This window comes from Candoia aspera, chromosome 4, assembly GCF_035149785.1.
Source record: "Candoia aspera isolate rCanAsp1 chromosome 4, rCanAsp1.hap2, whole genome shotgun sequence".
NCBI classification, from domain to species: Eukaryota; Metazoa; Chordata; class Lepidosauria; order Squamata; family Boidae; genus Candoia; species Candoia aspera.
The window spans coordinates 28,498,374-28,525,107 of record NC_086156.1 but is presented as its reverse complement, the minus strand read 5'-3'; the positions used below and the strand labels follow the sequence as shown (position 1 = coordinate 28,525,107).

The 26,734-nt window shown below is 40.2% G+C and overlaps 1 protein-coding gene across 1 annotated transcript in view; it reads left to right on the top strand.

Annotated features, from left to right (window-relative positions):
- THSD7A (thrombospondin type 1 domain containing 7A) overlaps window positions 1-26,734 on the top strand; it is a 225,482-nt gene that overhangs the window by 63,884 nt on the left and 134,864 nt on the right. The window contains exon 2 of the mRNA XM_063303716.1: window positions 22,001-22,826. Within this exon, the coding sequence (XP_063159786.1) occupies window positions 22,001-22,826 (826 nt within the window). The remainder of the gene's footprint in view (window positions 1-22,000; window positions 22,827-26,734) is intronic.

The window sequence follows — 26,734 nt, the reverse complement described above, 5'->3', positions numbered from 1 at the left end:
TGTTTTTTGTTCTTTGTGCCAATTATAATCCAATTAATTTTTGTTTCCCTGTCAAAAGTCCATGTGCTTCCCTTCTTTTTTGTTACTGCTGCATTTTAAAAGGGCAAAATGGACAGAGGCATTGTTCTAGCAGTCCTGCAACAAAGGCAGCTTTTCCTTATCTTTTGTATTTCATTAATCCATTATTATTTGGTTTTATCTCCATGGTCCCAGAAAGTTATTCTTTTGCAACAGTAAAATCAAGGGCCAGAAATAAAGATAGGCTTATTCTATAATGGCAAAATAGATGCTTTTAATAAACTCTTACAGTGCGTTCAGGCTGGATGTGAGGATGGCCACTAGCTGACATAATTTAGAAAGGGATTAAATGAATTCCCATTATTTTCATGATGGGAACCACCTGGTTTGAGGACATTGAGTAGTGGCAGGATAGGACATGAAGATAGCAGTCCAAGACTTACTCAGCAGCACAAGCAGAGGGATCCTTAAATTAGCGAGGCCGATTTAACTTTGACAGAAATATTACATCTTGCCAGCTAAAGAGGATTTCAAAGCAAAAAATTGTTTAAATGCCCATGAACAGAATTCCAATGAACATTAAGGTTTAAGGTATTCAGTGTGGAGAGTATTGCATACATACTTGCAGGCCCAGCCAACCTCAAGATAGCGTTACAGTCACTTCAGGTAGCAAATACTGATAGACAACCATGTATCCTGTAGCAAGTTCTGGGGCCCCTAAAATGTGATTGGTGATCTATGGGGAATTGCATTTAACATATATGGGAGCTCAAGAATCACAATGGGAGGAGCAACAGTGTTAAGTGGATAGAACTAACTTTTGTCTTAATTTGGGGGTTATTTGGGGAAGGCATTTTAGTTTCAAACATTCTGTTTAGTCTGTTGAAACTACAATAGACTAAACAGAATGCATGAAACTAAAATGCCTTCCCCAAAGGCATTTTAATATGTGAAATATGAATATTTCTCAGATAGTGAGAAATTAAGCCACAAATTTTCAGTGGTCAGAGGAGGCTCTGGGAAACATAGAGAAGTGGGTTAGGTCATGCAGGTGTTTTTTTCCTTCCCTAAGCTAACATACTTGTTTAGGAGCAGTAGAGATCCTGCTTCAATATCAGTGTCCCCTTCTGGTCCCATCAGCCCTGTTCTTTGCCTTAGGGTGCAAAATGTCTTAGGCAGGTCCTGTGTGCTTGTGAATTTCACGGAGTCATCAGGTTTTCTATTATGGGAAGAGGATCCTGGATGAAAAAATACTGCTCTGAACAAGAGGGTTCTTCTTAACATCTTATTGGTAACACCATATTCTATCTATATATTTCTAAAACTCTCCTGTTTGTGTGTAACCTTTAACTAGGCAAAATGATGCATCGTAGGGCAACAGTTTTTGAACCAAGGTACCTCAAATGGGCTAACTTACAGAATGTTTCCAAAATTTGGGACCCATGACTTCCACAGAATTGAAATTTGGAAAATTTTATGAAACAGTTTATGACATAATATGTCATGCTCCCAGATCAACCATTCTCAGAACAATTGATTGTACTCGCATGCATGCTTCAGTCAACACGTGTATTAGTCTTGCAAGTCGAAGGCATGGGAGGGGGAACATCGTTGGAGTGTGAAATAATTTTGTTTGGACTATCTTGTAACACCAAGGTCATTTGCGGTCGTTTGCAAGGAGCTGTTGAAGACAGCTCCAGATTCTTCCACTAACTGGCACGAGAGGGAGGGGTGCATACCTGAGATGGGGAGTGGGGGGGATAAATGTGTATCATAAAACATTTTATGACATAATAAAATGTCATAAAACATTTCCTGTGGTCAACTCCTGATGTTTGACTGCTATACAGTTCAGTATGAGATGGGCTATTTTCAAGTTAGATACATCTCTGCATATCTCCCTGAATTTTTAAGAACTTTTCCAGTGAAGGCAGTACATTAGAAGCTCTGCCATTGTTGAAGGCATTGAGGAATCTGGTAAGGAAATATCATTAACAAATATCAAATATAAATTCCCGCCCTTTGGAACATTCTTCCCCCAGAGGTGAGATAAGCCCCCTCTCTCCTGGACTTCTGTAAAAAACTAAAAACCTGGTTCTGTCACCATGCCTGGAGCAGGAAGGGGAACAGTCATTTGGGATGACTAGCACCCTAGAATGGCCTTCATACTCACGGACTGAGATACAATATTTAGCCATCTGGATTTTATCACATTTTATATTTTTATTGTCTATTTATATTTATTGTATTTATAATGATATTGAATTTTGACTTTGTTTTTGTTGTAAACTGCCCAGAGTCCTTCCTTTGGGGAGGAGATGGACAGTGATAAAATTCAATAAATAAATGAATAAATAAATAAATGTCTCTGAAACAATGACCCAGTGGGTCACGGGTTGTCTAGTAAGAATATAAGAAGAATTTAAGAAGATTGGCAGAAAGTATACCAATTCTGGACTGAGAATTAATTTATTCAAATTGGCTAGCATGGTTTGCCCAGAATAGTCAGAAGGCCTGTTCCTGGTTAGATAATCTGAGGCATAATTTTGTGATAGCAAAATGTTTTGGAAAATCCCACCACCACCAATCTTCCCTATCACGTAATCCTTAGCCTTCGTTTTGCTGACACTGTACAAGATATGCAGAACTCCATAATCTTCACAGCAATCCAAGAAAGTGCCATTTTAGAAGTTTGCTTTTTCCTAGAAGCAGTTGAATGGGGTTCTGAAAAAAAAATGCTGGGAAGCAGATGATCATAGCTTTTTGAGAGATTACAAAAAAGGGCTAAAGGGAAACAAAGTTTGCAGCAAAGTCAATTACTAACATTCTACCATTGGCTATGTTCCACTGTGATTGCTGCTTTCAGCAGAGAATCAATGCAAAGTAATCAATATTTTAATGTATGTGACTTTTAAAGATCAGATTGAAAGCACTTCCTTATGAGAAATCTGATAACCTTCTGTTGGAATAACAAAATGACAGCTTCTTCTATTGGAAAAACGCCTCATGTCATTCAATTCTAGAGTGGTAGCATTTACTGTATCCTTTTGTAACTGTAAAGGAAACTTTGCCAGCTATTTCCATTTCATAGAAAAAATTAAGAATGCAGCTTTTTTTTTTGGTATTGGTTTGGAAGTGGCATAAAGATAAGGGCTTCGAGTTCATTGATGGAAATTAAATGTGAGTGTTGGTTTTCATTTCAGTCATTTACTTGATACTTGATACACAGTAACTCCATTAGCCACAGAACTGAGAAATTAGGCAACTGCATCAAATGCTCTTGTAAGAAATTCAGCAGGTATATAGCATTACTGCAGGAATGTGAAAACGCCATGTTCACTAGTCATCACCAACATTCTGGGATATCCTGTCCCATAGGTCCTCATTTTCCCATGCTGAATAGCAAGATTTGAAAATGGTATCTACTCATATTCCTGTTAGTTGTTCCAGATCCCTCACTGTAGAACTTCTGTTCAAGAAGGCAAGACACCAAAATATGGATTTCAGCCACCAGAGGTGCTTTCTTTTGAATTCCTGCACTCAGCAAGGGTAGAACTCAGTGGCCTAAATGGCCTCTTCTAAATCTGTGATTATATGGACGTATAACTGGGATGGGAATTTACTTTTCCCAAAAAAATTAAATAAATCAAAACAAGACTATTGGCTAGATACATAAAGTGCTTTGGATACTTTAGTGGTGCTTTGAACACTGCAAAAGTGTGGGTAGGATAGCACATGTTGCCATAAGCTTGCTTATATAATACTATAATTTTATGCATTATTTCTGTTAACAGCCATAGGTGTTTCATACCAAAAAGTGGGAAGGAATTAAATGATAAAAAAATAATCAGAAATGAAATGACATTTTTGCTGCAGACAGACTTGGAGAAATATAGGGGTCATATATTTGAGTAACATTCGTTTATTGAAATATTTTTGCCATAAGTTAAGAAAACAATATGGAAATGAAAGAATAATGTTTAATGAGATTATAAAATCTCAGAAGCTATCAAAGGCTTCTGAGAAAAGCAGTACTGTGCTGTGTAGAGCAACATATTTCAACGTAATTACCAATAGCAAACCTTTAAAAATCTTTAAAAACAAGTTCAATCTTTAAAAATAAGCTTCTGAATTAATATAAAAATAAAAAAGAGAACAAAGAATGTTTATTTCTGATTAACAAGTCATAGTTACTCATTTGCATGATTTAAAATATACTTGAGTTCCATAGTTTTCATCCTGATTCATTTGTATTTTTCTGTCTGTCTGTACATTCCACAAACATTCGTTTTTGTTTTTGTTTTTTTGGCATGAATTTTTCTACATGGAAAGAGAAGCAATATTAGAAATCATAGAAGAAGCCTGTGGTAAACTGTTCAGTTACTACTGGAGTATGTAGTATTTTGCTTTGTCTAGAGAAATTATATTCACCTTTAGATATCAGTCCCAATAAAGGGGTTTTTAGCACAGCTGGCTCGGCAGCTGAAACCAAGGTCTTAAAGGCCACCAGGGGAATAATGGTATCACTGCCAGCGCTGTCGTCCAAAAAGGTCTTAATTATATCACCCTTTCATTAGCGTGAAAATGGAAGGTGAGTAACACTCTCATCTGTTTTGAAATCGAACACTTTGTTGTTTATTCGTTTAGTCGCTTCCGACTCTTCGTGACTTCATGGACCAGCCCACGCCAGAGCTTCCTGTCGGTCGTCAACATCCCCAGCTCCCCCAGGGACGAGTCCGTCACCTCTAGAATATCATCCATCCATCTTGCCCTTGGTCGGCCCCTCTTCCTTTTGCCTTCCACTCTCCCTAGCATCAGCATCTTCTCCAGGGTGTCCTGTCTTCTCATTATGTGGCCAAAGTATTTCAGTTTTGCCTTTAATATCATTCCCTCAAGTGAGCAGTCTGGCTTTATTTCCTGGAGGATGGACTGGTTTGATCTTCTTGCAGTCCAAGGCACTCTCAGAATTTTCCTCCAACACCACAGTTCAAAAGCATCGATCTTCCTTCGCTCAGCCTTCCTTATGGTCCAGCTCTCGCAGCCATATGTTACTACAGGGAACACCATTGCTTTAACTATGCGGGCCTTTGTTGTCAGTGTGATGTCTCTGCTCTTAACTATTTTATCGAGATTTGTCATTGCTCTTCTCCCAAGGATTAAGCGTCTTCTGATTTCCTGACTGCAGTCAGCATCTGCAGTAATCTTTGCACCTAGGAATACAAAGTCTTTCACTGCTTCTACATTTTCTCCCTCTATTTGCCAGTTATCAATCAAGCTGGTTGCCATAATCTTGGTTTTTTTGAGGTTTAGCTGCAAGCCAGCTTTTGCACTTTCTTCTTTCACCTTCATCATAAGGCTCCTCAGTTCCTCTTCACTTTCAGCCATCAAAGTGGTATCATCTGCATATCTGAGATTGTTAATGTTTCTTCCAGAGATTTTAACTCCAGCCTTGGATTCCTCAAGACTAGCTTGTCGCATGATGTGTTCTGCATACAAGTTGAATAGGTAGGGTGAGAGTATACAGCCCTGCCGTACTCCTTTCCCAATCTTAAACCAGTCCGTTGTTCCGTGGTCTGTTCTTACTGTTGCTACTTGGTCGTTATACAGATTCTTCAGGAGGCATACAAGATGACTTGGTATCCCCATACCACTAAGAACTTGCCACAATTTGTTATGGTCCACACAGTCAAAGGCTTTAGAATAGTCAATAAAACAGAAATAGATGTTTTTCTGAAACTCCCTGGCTTTTTCCATTATCCAGCGGATATTGGCAATTTGGTCTCTAGTTCCTCTGCCTTTTCTAAACCCAGCCTGTACATCTGGCAATTCTCGCTCCATGAACTGCTGAAGTCTACCTTGCAGGATCTTGAGCATTACCTTACTGGCATGTGAAATGAGTGCCACTGTTCGATAGTTTGAACATTCTTTAGTGTTTCCCTTTTTTGGTATGGGGATATAAGTTGATTTTTTCCAATCTGATGGCCATTCTTGTGTTTTCCAAATTTGCTGGCATATAGCATGCATTACCTTGACAGCATCATCTTGCAAGATTTTGAACAGTTCAGCTGGGATGCCGTCTTCTCCTGCTGCCTTGTTATTAGCAATGCTTCTTAAGGCCCACTCAACCTCACTCTTCAGGATGTCTGGCTCTAGCTCACTGACCACACCGTCAAAGCTATCCCCGATATTGTTATCCTTCCTATACAGGTCTTCTGTATATTCTTGCCACCTTTTCTTGATCTCTTCTTCTTCTGTTAGGTCCTTGCCATCTTTGTTTTTGATCATACCCATTTTGGCCTGGAATTTACCTCCAATGTTTCTAATTTTCTGGAAGAGGTCTCTTGTCCTTCCTATTCTATTGTCTTCTTCCACTTCCACGCATTGCTTGTTTAAAAATAATTCCTTATCTCTTCTGGCTAACCTCTGGAATTTTGCATTTAATTGGGCATATCTCCCCCTATCGCTGTTGCCTTTTGCTTTCCTTCTTTCTTGGGCTACTTCTAGTGTCTCAGCAGACAGCCATTTTGCCTTCTTGGTTTTCTCTTTCTTTGGGATGTATTTTGTTGCCGCCTCCTGAACAATGCTGCCAACTTCTGTCCAGAGTTCTTCCGGGACCCTATCTACTAAGTCCAGTCCCTTAAATCTATTCTTCACCTCCACTGCATATTCCTGAGGAATATTCGTGAGCTCATATCTAGCTGATCTGTGGGTCTTCCCTAATCTCTTTAGTCTGATCCTAAATTGTGCAAGAAGAAGTTCATGGTCTGAACTACAGTCAGCTCCAGGCCTAGTTTTTACCGACTGTACAGATGTCCGCCACCTTTGGCTGCAAAGGATGTAATCAATCTGATTTCGGTGTTGTCCATCTGGTGAAGTCCATGTGTAAAGCCGTCTCTTAGGTTGTTGGAAGAGAGTGTTTGTTATGCAGAATGAATTGTCTTGGCAAAATTCTATCAGCCTATGTCCTGCTTCGTTTTGTTCTCCCAGGCCATACTTACCTGTAATTCGAGGTGTCATTTGACTGCCCACCTTAGCATTCCAGTCTCCTGTGATGAAAATAACATCTCTTTTAGGCGTGTTGTCCAGTAGGTGCTGCAGATCCTCATAGAACTGCTCTACTTCAGCTTCTTCAGCATTTGTGGTTGGGGCGTATATTTGGATCACTGTGATGTTAGATGGCTTGCCCTGAATTCGAATTGAGATCATTCTGTCGTTTTTGGGGTTGTATCCAAGCACTGCTTTAGCCACTTTACTATTAATTATGAAGGCTACTCCATTTCTTCTGTGGTCCTCTTGTCCACAGTAGTAGATCTGGTGGTCATTTGATGTGAAGTGGCCCATTCCAGTCCATTTCAGTTCACTGATGCCCAGAATGTCTATCTTTAATCTTGACATCTCACCAATAACTACATCCAATTTGCCCTGGCTCATAGATCTTACATTCCAGGTTCCAATGGTGTGTTGATCCTTAGAACATCGGATTCGCCGTTCACCACCAGCACCGTCGGCCGCTAACCGTCCTTTCGGCTTTGAGCTAGCTGCGTCATCACGACTGGGGCTAGTTGAGCTCATCCTCTGTTCCTCCCCAGTAGCATTTTGACCATCTTCCGACCTGGGGGTCTCATCTTCCGATGGTATACCGACATATCTCTGGTTGTACTGATCCATTTAGTTTTCACGGCAAGAATACTGGGGTGGGTTGCCATTACCTTCCCCAGGGATCGCATTTAGTCTGACCTCTCTGTCATGACCTTCCCGTCTTGGGTGGCCCTTCACGGTTTAGCTCATGGCATCATTGAGGTGCTCAAGCTCCAGCACCACGACAAGGTAACGATCCTTTGCGGAGAATCGAACACTAATTTGTGTAAATGATATTGCTTTCACCAAAGCAATCTGCTTCGCTGAGATTTTATGTTGGAAAGAGTTGAAGGCATTCCATTGTTTATCATATCTATATTTTCCCTAGAATGCTCTTCTATATCAGTATATATATCAGTGATAATGATCTAACACAAGGCAACTTTTGTTTATAAACACAGAACACAAAATGCTATCATGAAGTGCTTCTATCTTCACTGGAGAGAAATTTATTTTCTGCTTTGGAATATAAAAAAGCCATCTTTTTATCTTATATGGCAATTTAAGCAATACAATACTAACAGCAGACTCTTCTGTAAAAGAGTAACAGTATTCAATTATATATTGTTACTCTTTTACAGAAGAGTCTGCTGTTAGTATTGTGTTGCTTAAATTTTGAAACAACTGACCATATAGGAGGACATGCTCTTAATTATTTATTAACAGCACTTATTTATAGCTGTTATATATAGCCAAGCAAGTTTTATTTTAGCATGCTTATTTATGATTCTAAGATGTGATGGCAGATTGTTACATCTAGCACATTTTTTGCTCACTTTGTAATGGAACTCAAATGTTATTTTCTGCATAGGTACTGGCAAGGAGGTTTTGTTAATATTTTGAAAGATTTTTCTTTGCTGAGAGCAACATCTCACAAAGGTCTTGAAAAATCTGGCAGAAGTCATTGTCACTTTTATTCATGCAAACCTTCCTGTTTTAGCTGAGCATTTGGTACAGGGTTTTAATTTTACAAGTGTAAACTCTGAGATGTGTTAGTTAAAATAAGAAAAAACTAAGCCATTTATGAATAATGATAACTTTACTCCCTGCTGTTGCCTTTACATACAAGTCTCTCAAAGCGTCCCAAAGTTGCTTTGCAGACTGCATACCTTGCACGTGGACTAGCTGATTGTCCTCAACTCCCAGGATAATGGTGGCTCTAGCCCGCTCATCCTGTCTAAGCCATTCAGCACTGGGATTTGGGGGGGTTTGCTCACCAATTGGCAGCCAAAGATTCTCTCTGTGAAGATACATCTCCATCTTCAGGGCCCAATTCAAATAGTTGGTCTCTGATAGGCATCGCTGAGGGCTGGGAGGTAGCCATGGCTTCTTCCTTCTTTTGCAAGTCACCTCAGCTGGCTTCTTTGTCCTGTAGACTGGCAGTTGCTGGAAAATCTCCAGGTGGCTCCAAAGAAAAGCTTCACAGGTCTTTGCTACCTGCCTTTAAATTGTGCATGAAGTGTGGAGCTGATCTCTCTATTCTCTCTGAGTTTTACTGGGCTTACTGGGTTTACTGGGCTGTTTACTGGGCCCATAACCTCTTGGCAGAGTGCTAGAAAGCATTTGGCCCGGGAGAGATCAGAAAAGTCACATACCAGGCATTTCTATAAAAATAATTTTATTTACAGAAAGCAAAACATATTTAAAGGCTGTTTGCTGACAGGAGAGATTTCTCTCAGCTGCATACTCTCTGCAAGGCTACACAGAAGGGAAACAAACTAAAACAAGTTCAGGCAAGTTCCTCCCTTGGGCAATGCAACCATTAACACATGAAAAGGGGACAATTAAATTCAACCTCTTCACCCGGCCAAAATGATTAGTTACCATAGAAACCTTAATCTGTAGTAGAAAACATATTAACAAGCTGAATAACACAAAAAAATCCTAAACAACAGATGTGCAGGATCCTGGAAAGACTGATCTATGAAAGATATTTCACATACACAAATATTGTCAAACAAGAGCCCCCACAAGATGGGGCTTACTTTTTGTTTCCACCAGATTCATTCTACAAATCCATGTTTTTTTCATTTAAAACTAACTCAGACTTGAAGGATTTGTGTGGAAAGAACACTCTGAGCTATGCAGAACACCCTGCATTCAGGCTACCTCCATACACAGAATTCCCAGACAGCCAAGCTGGGATTTCTAGGAGTTGCCGTCTAACAGATCCCAGTACATCTTGGCAGCACCAGCAGGTTGTATTGTAATGCAAACTAAGTATGAAATTTCACCTATAAGGTAATACATGTTCCCACTTCCATTTTGTCTTTACACCATCTCACCTCCTTTCCTGCTTCAGTCCTATCCTCTCTCACTTCTCCCATCCTCAGCCTCCAGTTTCCCAACCCCCTTTCTTCAGCCCCATCCTATTTGCTCTAGTCACTCCCAAGCCCACCTTTGTTCAGTTTTCCAGAAGGTGATCATTTCTTTAATAACTTCCCTGGTTGCTGGATTACTCAATTCAAGCCTTGAAATTTCCTATCACAAGCTTTGCAACTGGGGAATAAATTTAGCAGATTCTCAGAGTAGCTGTTTATAGTGTCTGTAGCATAGTGAGATAATATTGTTATTTAAGGAAAATTATAGTAATTATTTCTAAATTTGTTTCTATGAATATAAATTGATTTAGACAAGTCTGTCCTCATTCTTTGTTTTAGTGTATGTTTGTAAGTCACCACACACATTTCATTCTCTCTGTCATTACCCGCCTCTTCATCATGAACAGGACAGAGAATCTTTAAGTTGAAGCCAGGTGCTTAAGAGCTTCTAGCTCATTTTCAATAGAAAAGTGCCCTGTTACAAAGCACTATATGCTGCATAATTTAGGTGCAACACAGCATTATGGTCCATTGGCAAGTTTTTGTTTGCAGGAGAAGTGACATTTTCCTTTGGCTGGACTGTACTTTTATTTCATTTCATTTCATTTTTTTCTCCTTCAAGGGCTGCAAGGGACATGCCCAGTTACAAAATGATATCTTTGGGGTTGCATCTGAAAGAGTTTGGCCTGATTGCTTTCGTCAGATTGGAGGGTGTGGAGTTCCAAAATTGGTGTCTTAACCTTGTAAAGCCTTAATGTGCCAGTTTTGCATCCAAACTTGCTTGCTTGCTTGTTTTATTTATTTATTTATTTGATATAGCTGCCTGCTTGGTGCATGATTTAGGGTGGCATATATCAATGAACAACAATTAAGTATATATTTAAAAAATGGCACAATGAACAAATAATAAAAACAAAACACAAAAACATCCCACCATGATAGGTGGATGGATTTATTTGCTTGCTTGCTTGCTTGCTTGCCAATTTCAGCAGTGCCATCTGGGGCTCCTCTGGGAACCTTAAAAATGAGCCTGGAGACCATGGATAGCTAAGCTCTGATTTGCCTGGAGGTGGTTAGTTTTTCTAGAGTACTGTTTTGAGAATGAACCAGTAGTGGAATAGCAGCCCACTGTTCAGAATCCATTGTCAGGGTGAACCACTTAAAAAAACAAACCTATGACTTGAAAGGAACATGAAAGTTTCTGGATCAGAGACATCTGGGTAACAAAGGTCTTTACTATATCTGAAGCTTAGCTCATGATTCTTGGCTTCTGATTCCTGGCTCTCTCACTGTGACTACCATCCACCACTAATCATCTCAAAGACTGTATTTTCTGTATGGCTCTTTTGTCTCCAGTTCGACAATGGAGACTGGAGATAGCTATGAGCATCCCTTGTGAAAGATTCAAACTAGGGGCATCCAGCTCGTCATCCAGAGTTTACAGCTAACCTTATTTCTAAGTCTAAATGAAAACTGAAAAATTTTCAGCAGGCCAGCTTCTAAGAAATTAAATATATCTGTTGCCATGTTTTTCTCTGAATATAACTTTAGCAACTATTGAAAAGGAAATTTTTGGTTCCTGTTGATATCAGATGATACCCAAGTTTATTTTAAAATGTCTGGAAAAATATTTCCAGAGCTTTTATTTGTTTGCACACTAAGGAAACAATATTTCTTAAATAAGATGACCTTTTTGTGTTAGTTTGGAGACTTTTAAATCGAAGGTTTTCTACTGCAATTTAAGCTGATACAGATCTTCAGTTCACCAATTTGACTGGAGGTTCTGTGTTTCTTTGACCCAATCTATCCCTACCTCTCTACTCATTATCCATGTCAAGGGCTGTTTTAATTGAACTTACTATATCTAACACTTATCTTTAACCCAATTTATTATTGATTTTGGAGGATGTGACCTCTGATAGTGTCCCTAATAGTGACTTAGCCTCCTTCTGCAAAGAGAACTGAAACACAGAAGAAAAGAAGAATTCAGACAAATGCCCTCTCAGAAGCTATTTGACTAGCTTTTTTTTTTAAGGTTACTCTTTTTGTTTCTTGTAAGTAAAATCTGGTCCTTTCCCTTTCTTTGGAAATAAAGGATCTTCACTCATTCTGTAGAATACAATTATGGGTAGTCCTTGCTTAGTGACCACAACTGGGACCAGCAACTTGGTTGCTAAGCAATGCAGTTGCTAAGTAGAAAATGACATGACAATGACTGGGCTTACAACCTTACTTCCCCTTTGGTTGTTACATGAATTGATGTGGTCACTAAGAGGAAAATCATGTGACCGCAACCTATGATTTTACTTCCACCACTATTAACTCTGCTTGTCGCAAGCAAAAATGTGCTCTGGTTGCAAAATATGCAAATAGTGCTCATGTCACTGAGGGACACTGTGACAGTCATAAATGCGAGGATTGGTTACAAAGTTATTTTTTAGCACTGTCATAACTTTCTTTCATTGTATATTCATCTTTCCAGTGGTTGATCCTCCTTGTCTTTCCATTTTTTAACTAAATCCCAAGGAAAGCCATCATGAGAAAATATCATGGGGATGTTTCAGTAGCACTGTAAGGCAGAGTCCTGCCCCTGATAAATTATTAGGTAATTTCTCCTTCTACTGGAGAGGTACAGAGAGATTATCTCCCCAATTTCTCTGTCTACAAATTTCATGGAGAATTTTGGAAGGCCATTTGTGCCCAGCTCTGCTAAAGTCTAAAGTCAGGGTTTTAGAGAAAATTAAAGCAGCTGATCAAAGTAAAGGTTAGAATAAATACAAAATTCACAAATTACATTCCTCACTTTTCTAAGTGGTTGTCATTGGCACAAACTGAATGCAATTTTGTGTCTGTTCAATTTTTTTTTTCTTGGCTATTCATCATATATAGCAGTGCTTCCCAAACTTTTTCCTTCATTACCCAAAACCGCTTATCGGTAAGTCCTTTTTACCCAGTGTAGGTAAAACACCTTAAGTCAGTTTAATGGGTTCGTGTTATCCAAAGAAAAAACACTTTTACCCAGTTTTCGGTAATTTACCCAGGTTTGGGAAGCACTGATACATAGTCTCATTATGAATGGAAAAAAGAATGCATTCTCCTTTTTGGGTTGATATTCACTATGTTACAGGGGAGATTCCTGTTTGATTCTTCATTGCTGTGGGTTGAGAGAAGGGAGAGATAGAACCCACAGGCAGGAAGAAATGTCTATTCAAAATCCCAAATGTCTCCTATTTGAATGCCCCTCTCTCAAGAATTCTGAATAACTTCAAACTGTTGTGGATTGGTTGTCTAGGGTGCCATACCCCTCTGGTTAAGAATCAGTGTTCTGTCTGCATTAGACATGCTGGCTAAGTTTTCTGAGCCATGCTTAATGTGGAATGAAAGGCTTGATGCTGCTGATGTGAGTTTTCCTTTCTTCCGGTTTTGTGACCCCTGGGACTTGAAGAGAGCAAAGGACCACACCTGTAGTACAGAGAGATAAAAAGAGAAGGCTGAAGGCAGATTGCTGGTGGAAGAGGGAAACAAAGTTGAGTTGTGCATGGAGGAGGTGAAACTGAACATCATCAGTTGGGTGGAGTGAGTAGTGGGACTCTGAAACTAACACAGCTGAATAAGTAGCAGAACCTAACAGCCTCATCCTCTCATCCTAATTACACAGCAGTATTACTAAGAACAATAAAAGAGAACATCAAATTGGAATAGTGTTTTGAAATACTATTTTAGCAACAGAACCTTAATGATACCATAAGAATGGGCCACCATTAAGAAGTCTCGTGCCCATCAGCTTAATAGATTTTTTGGGCGTATTAGTAGAAACTGTCATGTTGATTTTAAAGTACTGACAGATCATATAAATCAAGTCAGTTCTTTAGAAAGCCTAATTGTCGCCCCTAAATTTAGAGTTTTAGTGGTTAGCCCCAAATTGACTTGATTTCTAAGCTCACAGAATCTCTGTTTCTATATGAGTGAGTTTCAGCGTCTTCATTTTCCTGATGTCTAATCCTGCCTCCAGACTCTGCAGCATTCCTTGAACACCCAGATAGAAAGGAAAGAAAGTGCATACCTTCTATACAGTATATTGGGGCTATCAGAGCTTGGATGTTTTGATGACCTCCCAGGACTATATCTCTGTTACTTTGTTATATTGGATAGGGCTGCAATTGTGCACAGGTCAAATCTGTAGTTGGAGGTAGGACTTGAGTTACTTCATTCATTTGTAGGGGAATGTCATGTTCACTGTTTCAATGTGCCTGGTACATCGTAACGCCTCGCATGCCATTTCCTTGGAGGGGGTTACTCTCAAGAGTGGGTGGCTAATTCCACTCTACTGAGGTGTTATCTCTTGGCTGCTGTATTGGAATGTGTTTGGGTTAGGTCATGGATTCAAGGTTGCTTTCCCAGGCGGAGGCTAACGGTTTCTAGCACCTGGGAAGGGGCGGTTGCTATGGCCGGGCGAGGGAGGGGTTGCTTCTCAAGCAAGGGGATTTAGTTTGTATTTTCACATGCTTTTGCTCATTCTCAGCTTTCTCTGTATATGCCATAATTCCCTCAATAAATCAGATTTCATTTAAGCCACTTCTTGTGAGTCTGAGTGCTGGGGGTGGGCAACCATTACAGGGAAGAATAAATGATGCTGCTGCTATAGGGATGGAAGTATGGGTAATGGGTACTACCTTCCTTTCCACTGTAGGATTTTACTCCTTAGTTTGTTTTACTTGCCTTCATGTAAATGAATATATATGGATGTGGGGATGAGTGAGGTGCTCCTTGAATTTCCATTGGCTAGAGGAATTCTCAAGAGACATACTCAATTTGCATTAGTGTAACTTGTCATTTGTTTCTTAGTTCCTCCAAGGTATGGCATTTATGGGAATGTATGACAGAATAGGGGCAGTTGGTTTTAATGTTTCTCAAAAATGAGAGAAAAGAGCACTGTATTTCTGTTAAATGATAATACCATTATTGGATTAGAAAATACCAGTTTCATTTGGACTCCACTTAGAGAAATGTCAGAAAATAAAAGAAAAAACATTGAAATATCAAACAAGAATAGAATGTTAGTAATGAGGCTCAACTGCTAAATTTGAAAAAAAAATCCATATTTGAATTCAAAATCATATCCTACAAATAAACATGCACCATACACAATGTCCTACCAGACCATAACACACAGAACTTGCCAGCCATATCCATTGGAATATAGAGCCAGGGAACGTAGTGAGGTCAGCCTCTCCAGATGAACAACCAAGACAGAAAGAATGTCATGTCAGGAAAGTGTATAGGTTGAGTTGCTTTGTGAGATAGGCAGCCATATGAATAGTATGGGAAACATTTAGTCCCCAAATCCCCTCACAAACAATGTAACTTTCCATTTCAGAGTCTGTTTTATGATATGTTCTTCTGATTGTTCCAACTAAACTTAAGAGGAAAAGAGAAGCAGATGTCTGTAATATTTCTGCTAACGGTCTATAGCATTTTCAAGCTGCAAGTAAGGGATTGAGGGTCTAAGTGTACTCAGGCATAAAATAGTGCCTACACATCAAAACATGTATGCCAGGACAGAGTGTTCCTGACTGTATTAATATTTGTTATGGATTGCAAAGGGAACAAATAGTGTCTAATTTATTATTACAGTGGATGAAATGCATTTTTCTGCTTGCTTTCAGAGGGTATTCTTATTCTCATTCATTCATTCATTCATTCATTCATTCATTCATTCATTCAGAGGTTATTCTCTCTTATTCCTGGGCAGCATGTGAATATTATTGTAAGTTTGGTACATCCAATGAGGAAAAGCAATGTGATTTAAAGGTTATAAGGTTAATTCCTTTTCTAGTTACTTATGGATTTAATGTAAAGGTATATTTAACTATACAAGGGCCTTAGAATCACTATTTTCCATGCAAATAAAGTAGAATATATTTTATCCTGGTAGTAAACTTAGGTCAATAATGTAAATCTATTCGCTTTTTTTTGTACCATGATTACTTTTATTTATTAGAATATCTTTGGTATTATGTGTGTGTGTGTGTGTGTGAAAGAGAGAGACAGCGAGAGAGAGATTTAAAAAACGTAATTATAGTTCTTATCTGTAAGCTCACAAAAAAGGAATAGCCTGAACTTCCGATTTGAAAAATTACTGTTTTAAATATTGTGAAAATAAGTGTGGTATACAACAAGAATGAAATACTGAGTGACAGCTGTACAGGCCAATTTCTATTTGCTTTGCCTATTATATCGTGTTCTATTGTTCTGCCAGATAACATCATGACACTGCTCATTTTGCCACATGTGAAGCCCTTCTGGAGCTATAGGATATTGTATTCATGCTCTTCAGAACTTTCTCATCTGCAATTGAAGGTCTTTTTCTGTATCCCTATGCCTCATTTGCTATGCCACATAGATACTGGGGCCACGTCAGTTCTCTGATCTCTGTTCTTTCCCTTCCATCCTACTCTATTTAAATTTGAAAGCATTTCAGTTTTTATAATTCATCTCCAGTAAAGCTACAAGATCCAGTCTTCCCCTAAATGTTAAACGATCAATCATTTCTACACTGCTGTCTGAGTTATTCAGTCTATGCCTCCCTCCCAGCCCTTTCCTCTAGAACTGTTGTTCTGTGTGAGTTTACCTCTTAGAGAGAACCCATAAAGTGCAGCTGTCAGATCACTGAGGTCCAATATCTTCTGGGTTCTCCTTTGTTGACTTTTTCTGGCCTGATTTTCCATGATTTGATTGTACGTAAATCTGGCTGCAACACTGACCTGTTAAGTATGATTGAAGTATTATTAAGACTTTTCAGGGTTCTGTGCCATAATTAGAGCTAACTGTTTGCTCTTATTGTCTAGTTTATTGCTTCCTGTGCATTGAGGTCTGGGAATTAGTGCTGAGCAGCTGAATCAACTCTTGAACAATGTCCGCTAATTGCCCCAATGGCCTTCGTTTTTGATCTTTGCATGGGGTGTGTATGTGTCGAATTACTTTCTTTGCCATTTTTTGAATAGTAAAATAGTAAAATTCCTATCATTATACTAATACAGAGAGTGCATCAGTTAACCATCATATAACCATCTAACACGGTCCGCTCTATCAAATACTATCTAGGGAGAGGCACATGAGTTATAATGTCTAAAAGTGCTATATTTCCAATCCCTTTATGAGAAGGTCCTCAAAACCTTGAGTTGACAGTAAGTGTTCCATATAAAGGAAATGGTTTGAAACTATTAAGAGTACTCCAAACTGTACTTCAGTAAAACTGTAGCTTTAAAATATAAATCTGATGCAACCAGTAAGCATCAGCATTGTCTTTGCTTGTGATAAAAATAGAAAGCTTTTCAGAAATATTATTTTTGAGTTATTCTTAAATCTGAGGTTAATTCATAATCTGTCAAATCCTCTTTATCTCCTATTTCCATGTAGAAAGCATTATACAGTATCCACAGTACTTGCTTACCTACAAGCCACAAAATACTAGTATTTCTAGATCAGTTTTTTTCCCCATTTGGAGAAAGATAAAATTAAATTTATTTTGACCTCATGAAAATATAGATCTGAAATCTGGATTCTCACTATCCAGACAGCATTAACTCATATCACTCAATGATTTTCTTAAGAGTCTAAAATAAGTTTATTGTTTATAGCTATTTTAATCTGCAGGCATTCAGTTTACAGTTATATTAGAATGCAGATGAAGGTGTCATCAGTTGGTAGGGCAGATGAAATAATGAATAGATTGCAAGAAAATGCACAGAATGAGGAAATTAAAAGAGTTGTAGTGTACTTGGCATAGGCAGCTGTTGATCCTGTTATCACATCACACCAGATCAGTTTAATAAACCTCCTCTTAGTTACTAATTACTGCTGCATGGTGACATCCTTGCCTGAGCTGCTTGAAATCATCACTGGCTATTACATCTGTGTGGCCTCTCCGTGTTTATTGACCCTGAGACTCTGGTTTTCTGAGGAGCTCCAGGAAATGACACAATCAAGGACATACCTAGAGTTAAGAAAGTAAGAAAGACGAAGAGCAAATCTGACCAAATGTGTGTAAGATACCACAGTAGGAATTACCTTGTAGTGATATGAGAGCCACTTTGGTGTAGTGGTTAAGATGCTGGCCAGCGAGACTGTGAGTTCTAGGCTTCCTTTAAGCATGAAAGCCAGCTAGGTGACTTTGGGTTAGTATTCTCTCAGCCCAACCCACTTTGCTGCTGTTGTGAGTAAAGTAGGAGGCTGGAATATTAGGTCTGTTCACCACCTTGAGTTATATATTTTTAAAAAGTGGGAAATAATAATAATAGTAATAATAGAACTGGAGAAAATCACAAAATGCAAATATCTGCAAATAAAAGTAGAACGACTATGGCAAAAGAAAGCAAAGATAGTACCAATAGTAATAGGCATCTTGGGTGCAATTCCAAAACATCTGAGGCACCACTTGAACACCATCAGCATTGACAAAATCACCATCAGTCAATTGCAAAAGGCAGCTTTACTTGGAACAGCTTACCTCCTGCGATGATACCTTTAGTATTATTAAACAACAACACCTGCCTATCCCAGGTCCTTGGGAAGGACTTGATAGATGGATAAAAATGCCAAATCCAGTCTAAACATCTGGCTGACTGTGTGATCAGCCATAATAATAGCAGCAAAATATACTGGTTTTTCCATTCATATTATGTCCATGAATAGCTGGCCAGCAGCTCTGCTTAAGGTGATCAGTTCACTGCTAGGGAGGGAGAGGGGCACAATGACATTTTCAGAGTTAGATTACTAAGGAAGTGGACAGGGTCCTTGGGACTGTTAACCTAGTCACCTGTCCCTTAGATCCATGTCTTCTATGGCTAGTTAAGATTTCCCAGGAGGTGGTGAATGCATCCTTGAATGGAGGAGTGTTGCTACCTGCCTTGAAGGAGGCAGTACTGTGCCCCTTTTTCAAGAAGCCATTCCTGGAATCAACAGTTCTAGGCAATTTTCATTCAACTCCAACTTCCCTGTTTTGTTGAGAAGGTGGTTGGGTTTCAGAATCAGATGGCTCAGTGGAAATGGATTATCTGGACCCTTTTCAGTTGGGTCTCAGGCTGAGACATATGGAGACAACATTGTACCTGTTGATGACTTCTCCTGGAGCCAGGATGAGGGTGTTACTGTCCTGACTATCCTTGCTTTCTCAGCAGCTTTTGAAACTATCAATCATGGTATCCTTCTGGACTGATCGTAGGGATTGGTAGTGGGAAGCACAGTATTGCAATGGTCTTCCTTTCTCCATGGCCAGTTGCAGTTGGTGTTTGTGGCGGGGAGGAAAAGGTTGAGACTTAGACCCCTGACTGGTGGGATACCAGAGGGTTCTACACTCCTGCCCCTATTGTTTAACATTTGTATGAAGCCACTAGGTGAAATCATTTATCAACATGGGATCAAGTATCATCAAGATGCTGATGATACCCAGATGTACAGTATATTTCAATCCCAGGTCAACCAAGTTATATTGTCAAGGTCTTGTCCCAGTATCTGGATGCTGTTGGGGTTTGGATGGGGAAGAACAGGCTTAAGCTCAATTCTAACAAACTAAGTAGTTGTGTGTTCCTGGTTCTTCTGGTAACATGGATTTTCCATCTTAATTCTAAATGGAGTCACGTTCTCCCAGACAACTGGCATATCACTTGGGTGTTCTTCTGGACTTGCAGCTCCTGCAAGTGATAGCTGTGGCTAGGAGGGCCTTTGCCCAGATATGCCCAGTGCAGAATTTGTGCTCCTTCCTAGACTGGAAGTTTCCTTTCCCAGTCATTCATTCCTTTATCATATCACACATGGACTACTATATTTTAATGTGATCTATATGGGTCTGCCTGTGACACTACATCTGGTCAATATGTGGCAATACAAGCCATTATGAGTGGGTCTTGATGTACACAAGTAACATCCCTGCTGTGCAAACTTCCAGGTGTGATTCAAGGTGCTAGTTTACCTGCAAAACTCTTCATAGTATAGGGTCTGGCTGTCTGAGGGACCACCTTTCTCCCATTGTTTCTGCCCAAGATGATAAATGGTTTTAGCTGCTCCAGATCCCATCTATTAAGCAATGTCTTCTGAAGGGACCTGGAACATGTGTCTTCTCTTTTGTGGCACCTGCCCTCTGGAATAATGTGCTATCCTACCTCAGGATGCACTGTGCCAGCCAACTCACAGAGAATTCTGCTATTGATCATTCCAAATGTCTGGGGAAAAGCTTGGTAGGATTTCAGGTGTGAATATTTTGCCACTCTAATCTTGAGATATTGGAGATTAAACCAGGGATCATTGTCATTCCTTACCACTAAACTACTTTTCTTCTCTTGAATTCTAATTCCTCCAGTTGCTCTTCTGTTTCTCTTACTAATTATTTTTTACAATCTCCTGCTGAAGCTCAGCCACAGCTCATAAGACTAGATTGTAAAATACTCTATCAAAACCCCCTCTAGCTTCTGAACATGCTGCATTTGTAGTATATTTTGTGGACCTCTTAAACCTATGATAAGCCTGAGGTGCCATCAGAGCCACAGCTAAAACCATTTATCATCTTTTGCAGGTCAACACTGGACAGCATTTTCTTTCCTGCTCTTAAGTCTTGCAACATTCCATAGTAATGTCAGTTTATTGGTTTACCCAGATTCGGTTTGGGGGCTGACAGGTTTTAAGCCACTGAGAACTGTTTGATATGCTGTACTCCCTTTTGAGTGTGGGTTGGGTCACTTGAAAATTCTGATGCACAAAAGCTACAACTTGTCATCTGGACTAGACTGGCAACAGTCTCTCATCTGTTAAAGAAGGTCCGGTTAAAATGTGAACAAAAGGTGTAAAAATGTGCTAAGACAGAGGCTTGTAGCATGAAAGGAAGAGTTTAGCTTTTGTGTTCAGCTTTTACTTTTCAAGGTGATTGTCTGAATTTTTTAATACAATTTTTTTCCTTACAAATTTGGGTAGTGCTGTTCAGTAAAATTCTGTAGGAAATTACTGTTCCTTCTAGGACTTTGTAGTCCTGGTGTACATAAAATAAATATGTACAAAATGGAATAAACAAAGCAACAATTAGCTGTTTGTGGAAGCTCAGTTTGAGATAAACCAGGGTAATCTTCCTGAAATGAATTTGTACATAAAGCATACATTGATTTTGTTGGGTATCTAGCAAAACTTTGAAAACCTTAATTCAAGTTTAATCTGCCTCAAACAGACAGGAGTGTTCAAGTGCTGAATCTGCCACCGTCAGCTGACATGTTCTCAAGGATGTGATGGTTTTAAGAATCTCAGCGAAACATTTGACTATGGTATCTTTTTCTTCAGTAGCTGAATATGTGCTTTAAAACCTCTGATACGCAACATGGTAACTGAATCCTCTGTTTCCTTAATATCTGTATTTCAAGTTTGCATTAAAACGTGTGCCAGTCAATGATCTATAGACTTGCTGAAGACCAATGAATACTTGCAGCAGTCCAAGAACTGCAAATGAGCAAGACCACTAGGTGGCACCCACTAACTTCCAAAATAATAATAATAACAACAATAACGACCACAATAATAATGGCTCAAAATCTCATGTGATTCTTAAATCTTATAAATTCTCTGTGTTCTTGTATAAGAGCTCAACAAATTTCAGGTGACAACATACAATACATGATGAAACTGTGTGTGTGTGTGTGTGTGTGTGTAATCATTTATATTTATTTGGTAACCATAAAGTCACACAAAGTCATTGTTGATCTCTGCCAGTAGAAAAGGTTATTGACTCTTAAAATATTTCATTCATTCAACTTTAAGAGAAAAAACAGCCAAACACTTTCTTAATCCATAGAAAGAGAAGAAAACAGATGGACTGAACTACATTCATGTAATAGTTTTTTCATGTACAGTGTAATATGCAAGTAACCACGATTAACATGTGGATTCTGGGAATGTTATACTTCCAACTCTTTGTATTTCTATTCAGGTCTCAATTATTAGGTATAAGATATGTCAGTGTCCATTTTTTTTCCCATTTTTTCTAGGTCCATGGGGCAGGTGTATGGGAGATGAATGTGGCCCAGGAGGTATCCAAAGTCGAGCTATATGGTGTGCTCATGTGGAAGGATGGGCCACACTCTTCACAAATTGCAAGCAGGCAGAGAGACCTGACAACCAACAGAATTGCTTCCGAGTTTGTGACTGGCACAAGGAACTGTATGACTGGCAACTAGGCAGCTGGAACCAGTGTCAGCCAATTCTTTCAAAAAGCGTTGAAAAAACAACCGTATGTGTGAAGGGGGAAGAAGGAATTCAGAGGAGAGATATTATTTGTATCCAAAAAGCAAATGGTGTGATAGTTGAGGACACAATATGTGAACACTTTGAGCCGAAACCTCAGCTAGAACAGGGATGCCTCATCCCTTGCCGGCAGGACTGCATCGTATCTGAGTTCTCAGCCTGGGCAGAGTGTTCTAAGAGCTGTGGCAAAGGGCTCTCCTATCGTTTTCGCCATATTGTTGCTCCCCCTCGGTATGGGGGCTCTGCCTGTCCCAACCTGACAGACTTTCAGGCTTGCAGCTTACCCCCCTGCGCCACTGAAGAAAACATGTATAGCCTGAACGTGGGGCCATGGAGTACCTGTTCAATTCCTCACTTGCGGCACATCAGACAGGCGAGGAAACGTGGGAAGAACAAGGAGAAGGAGAAGGAGAAAAACATTCGGGATCCAGAAGCCCGGGAATTAATTAAGAAGAAGAGGAATCGTAACAGGCAGAACAGACAGGAGAACAAATATTGGGACATACAAATTGGATATCAGACCAGGCAGGTGATGTGCACACACAGGAATGGAAAGACTGTTGCTTTGAGGTAATCCTGTTTTTTTTTCCCCTCCTCATCTTAATCCACTGTCTCTTTTTAAGCACAATGATTGTGAGAAAAACCAAACCCCAAGCCCCTGAATTATACCATAGGATGTTTTAGTGTATTGTCCTACCTTGATTCATTTCTTTCTTTGCCTTTGCTAAACAGAAAATTCTATAGTAGATATTTGAGCATAATCAGACTAAATATTTTAATGCTCCCTAATAAATATAATCTAATTATATTATTTGTGTCAGTGCCATTTGGGAAGGCAAACTGTTATTCTTCAAAATTCAAATTTACTTTTTAAAGGTTTTGGGCACATTAATGTCCTCTATACCAATGTAGGTGGAAGAAAATTAATAGTTACCCACATCTGCTTTAGATTATAATTCATCTATATTACTTCGGTTAAAAACTAGAATTGCTGAGATCATTTAATGCTGCTTCTACTGAATGGCATTATATGAATATTTATTTGTTTAGAAATCAAACTTATAGGCTGCTCCACTCATAGCAACTCTGGGTTGTGCACAATTAAAAGCGATCTATAATCAGGGAGTAAAATGCTAAACGGTTCAGTAAAATTCCTGACAATGGCACACCCTTTCCTACCTACTGCCTGGGGAAAAGCATGGCAGAGTTGGGGAAACTATTCCAGAGGGCAGGCACTACAACAGAGAAGGCATGCCACCTGAGTCCCATCGGATAACACTGTTTTAAAGATGGGATCTGGACCATGCCCACTCTGTCAGATCTTACCGGATTGGCAGAAACAGTGGGAGAAAGGCAGTCCCTCAGGTAGCCAGGCTCTATGCCATGAAAGGCTTTAAAGGTTACAGCCAGCACCCATTAAATGCTTAGTAGTAATCAGTGCAGTTCAAGCAGCAGGTGTTTTACATGGATGTACCCAGGTGTGCCCATAAGTACCTGCACCACTCTATTCTGGACCAGATGCAGCTTCTGAATGGTCTTCAGGGATAGCCCCATGTACCACACATTGCAATAATCCATACATGAGGTGGCTATAGCTTGAATCACTGTGAAAAGGAATTCCTATTCCAGGGAAGGAAAGGTCAGTTCTGGCCAAGGCACCACTGGCCACAGCTGCCACCTGCTCTTTGAGAACCCCCCATATTGTGCACCAGTTTTGGCTTGGGAAGTGCTGTGCCATTCAGAGCTTAAAATGGAAAGTCCGTGGTACTGGCAGAATCCGGAACACCTAGCCACTCAATCCTGTCAGGACTGAGTTTAAGCCTGTTGTCCCCAATCAGACCCCAATAACCCTTAGGCACTGGGACAGTGTCCCTTGGTCAGGAGTTGAGATGTATGTATGCATATCATTCTGTGAATGGAATGGAAAAAAGAAGGCGTACAAAATACATTCAACTGAGAGCCAACTGTACACAATGCATAGTCACATTAATTGTTCTTTAATGTTTTTTCTTTACTCCGTGGAGTGGGGTCATAGTTGGCAAGATGGCAGGCACAATCTCATAATCAAAGCCTTATTTATTTACTTTTGTGACACCATTTTGCTTATTTTGGCTGCTCCCTCCTCTCCCTTCTATAATTTTTTTTTAACCCAGAAATTCCCTATATAACTGCTTTCCACCAGTTTTTATTTCTCCTGCAATGAAAGAAACAATTTTAGGGCACCAGACCATCCTAGAAGGAAATGTTAAGAATGTCCTGCCCTATCATATTGGTTTTCTTCTCCAGACAGCAGCTTCTGTGCCTTATTTCAGTAAAATATAGTAAGGAAACATTGGAAGAGGGTAAGAAATTGTTTCTGAGTCACATGTGGAATTACTGACCTAGAATAGCATGGCAACTCTCTCCTTTTAGTCTCATATGTTCTCTTCTATATACAGTGTGACTCAGGAAAGGCAAATGGGTGCCAAATACTTAGCTATCAAAGGAGAGAAAAACAGCTGAGAGGGACCCCGTAAGTTACTGATTAGAGTGAAATGGACACTGACAGTATGGGAGCTGCCTGCAGACCCTGTGATACTCAGTAGGTTGCCAAAATACAGCAACATGGTTTGCTGCTAAATTCAGGAGCAAACTGTCATGTTATCAACTGTAATAAGTTTGGGGATTTTTTTTTTTTTGGTGCCAGTCTTGACTGGTGACTGCCTGGGCTAGTCCCTGCGGTTTCCCTGACAAGGTTTTTCAGAAGTGGGTTGCCATTGCCTCCTTCCTAGGGCTGAGTGAGAGTGACTGGCCCAAGGTCACCCAGTGGCTTTGTCCTCAGGCAGGACTAAAACTCAGTCTCCCAGTTTCTAGCCTGCTACCTTAACCACTACACCAAACTGGTTCTCTTTGGGGAATTATTTTACAGTTTTTTCACAGTTGTGTTAAAGGCTTTGTCTATGTTAAAAGGATTTCCTTTTTAAAAACTTGTCCTGGTCCCTTCTGTTTGTCCAACTGCAACCCCTGACATATCATTCAACACTCAGTCCTTCAAATTATTCATCCCTGATCTCGGATAATTGACAAACTACTTAAGACTGGAATGTATCGTTTCTATAAGATGCTGTACAAGTTATAAAATTGTAAACAGTAGGAGAATAAGGACAGAATATCCAACAGAAATGTACACTAGTTTGGTCTGCCCCTGGTGACTGATGGACCTGGGTGGGTTTCAGAGGGAGCTGGGGGTTGTTCCTGCTGGTCTGCTGCACAGTCCATCTGAAGCCTTGGTTGCCGCTTGGAATAGGAGGGCGGTCAAGGCTTTGGATTGGATTGCACCCATGCAACCTTGCCCCTCTCATGGTCCCATCAACCTCTGTGCTTCACGGAGGAGCTGAGGGAGATGAAAAGAGAGATGTCTAGAGAATCACTGGTGTTCAATGAAGGATGAACTTAACCAAACATGGGTTAGAGCTGCTATTAAGGCCTACCTTGTGGCGATTAGGGTGGCAAAGCCTTATTGTGTCCACAGACTGCCATCCTGCAGCCTCATTTCGGGTGACACGTGCCATCTTGGGTAGAGGGCGCTCAGAGAATCTCTTGCAGGGATGAGTGGAAGAATTTGTTCATCTATCAGACAAAGCCAATTCAAATTTGTTCAGAGTTGAACTCCAGCCTTGTTGCAGGTCTGGAGAAGATGCCTAGGGAGGAGTCTTGCCCAGTTATCTGAGATTGGTTTGAACCTGTTGGGCCTGAAGAAGTGGACAGGGTCATTAGGACTGTGAGCTCATCTACCTGCTCTTTAGATCTATGCCCCTCTTGGCTAGTTAAAGCGGCCCAGGGGGGTGTTGTGTGAGTGGGTTCTGCAGTAGTGAACTTTTCCTTGTACGAGGGGGTTGTTCCTTTATCTCTTAAAGAGACCTTGGTTCACCCCCTACTCAAGGCCATCACCAAATCCCATTATGCTGGACAATTTTTGTCCAGTATCTAACCTCCCCTTTCTGTGGAAGGTGGTGGCGCAGCAGCTTCAGAGGACCTTGGATGAAACAGATTATCTGGATCCCTTTCAGTTGGGATTCAGATCTGGGTATGACACAGAAGCAACATTGGTCGTGCTTTTAGATGATTTGTGGCAAAAGCAGGATGGGGATTGTGCATCCATCCTTGCCCTACTTGACCTCTCTGAAGCTTTCAATACCATCGGCCATGGTATCCTTCTGGATCAGCTCAGGCGATTGGGGGTGGGCAGCAGGGCAGCAACTAGGGTCTGTGTCATCCGGGGCAAACATGGATTCCATGCCCATTTTGGTGCCCCCCCGCACTCATTTTGGTGCCCCCTAGCATGGCACCCGGGGCACATGCCCTGCTTGGCCCCCCCAGTTGCGGCCCTGGTGGGCAGCACCGTGTTGTGCTGGTTCACCTCCTTTCTCCAGGGTCAGTTTCAGTCGGTGGTGATTCGTGAGGAGAGATCCAGCTCCCAGCTCCTACTATATGGGGTG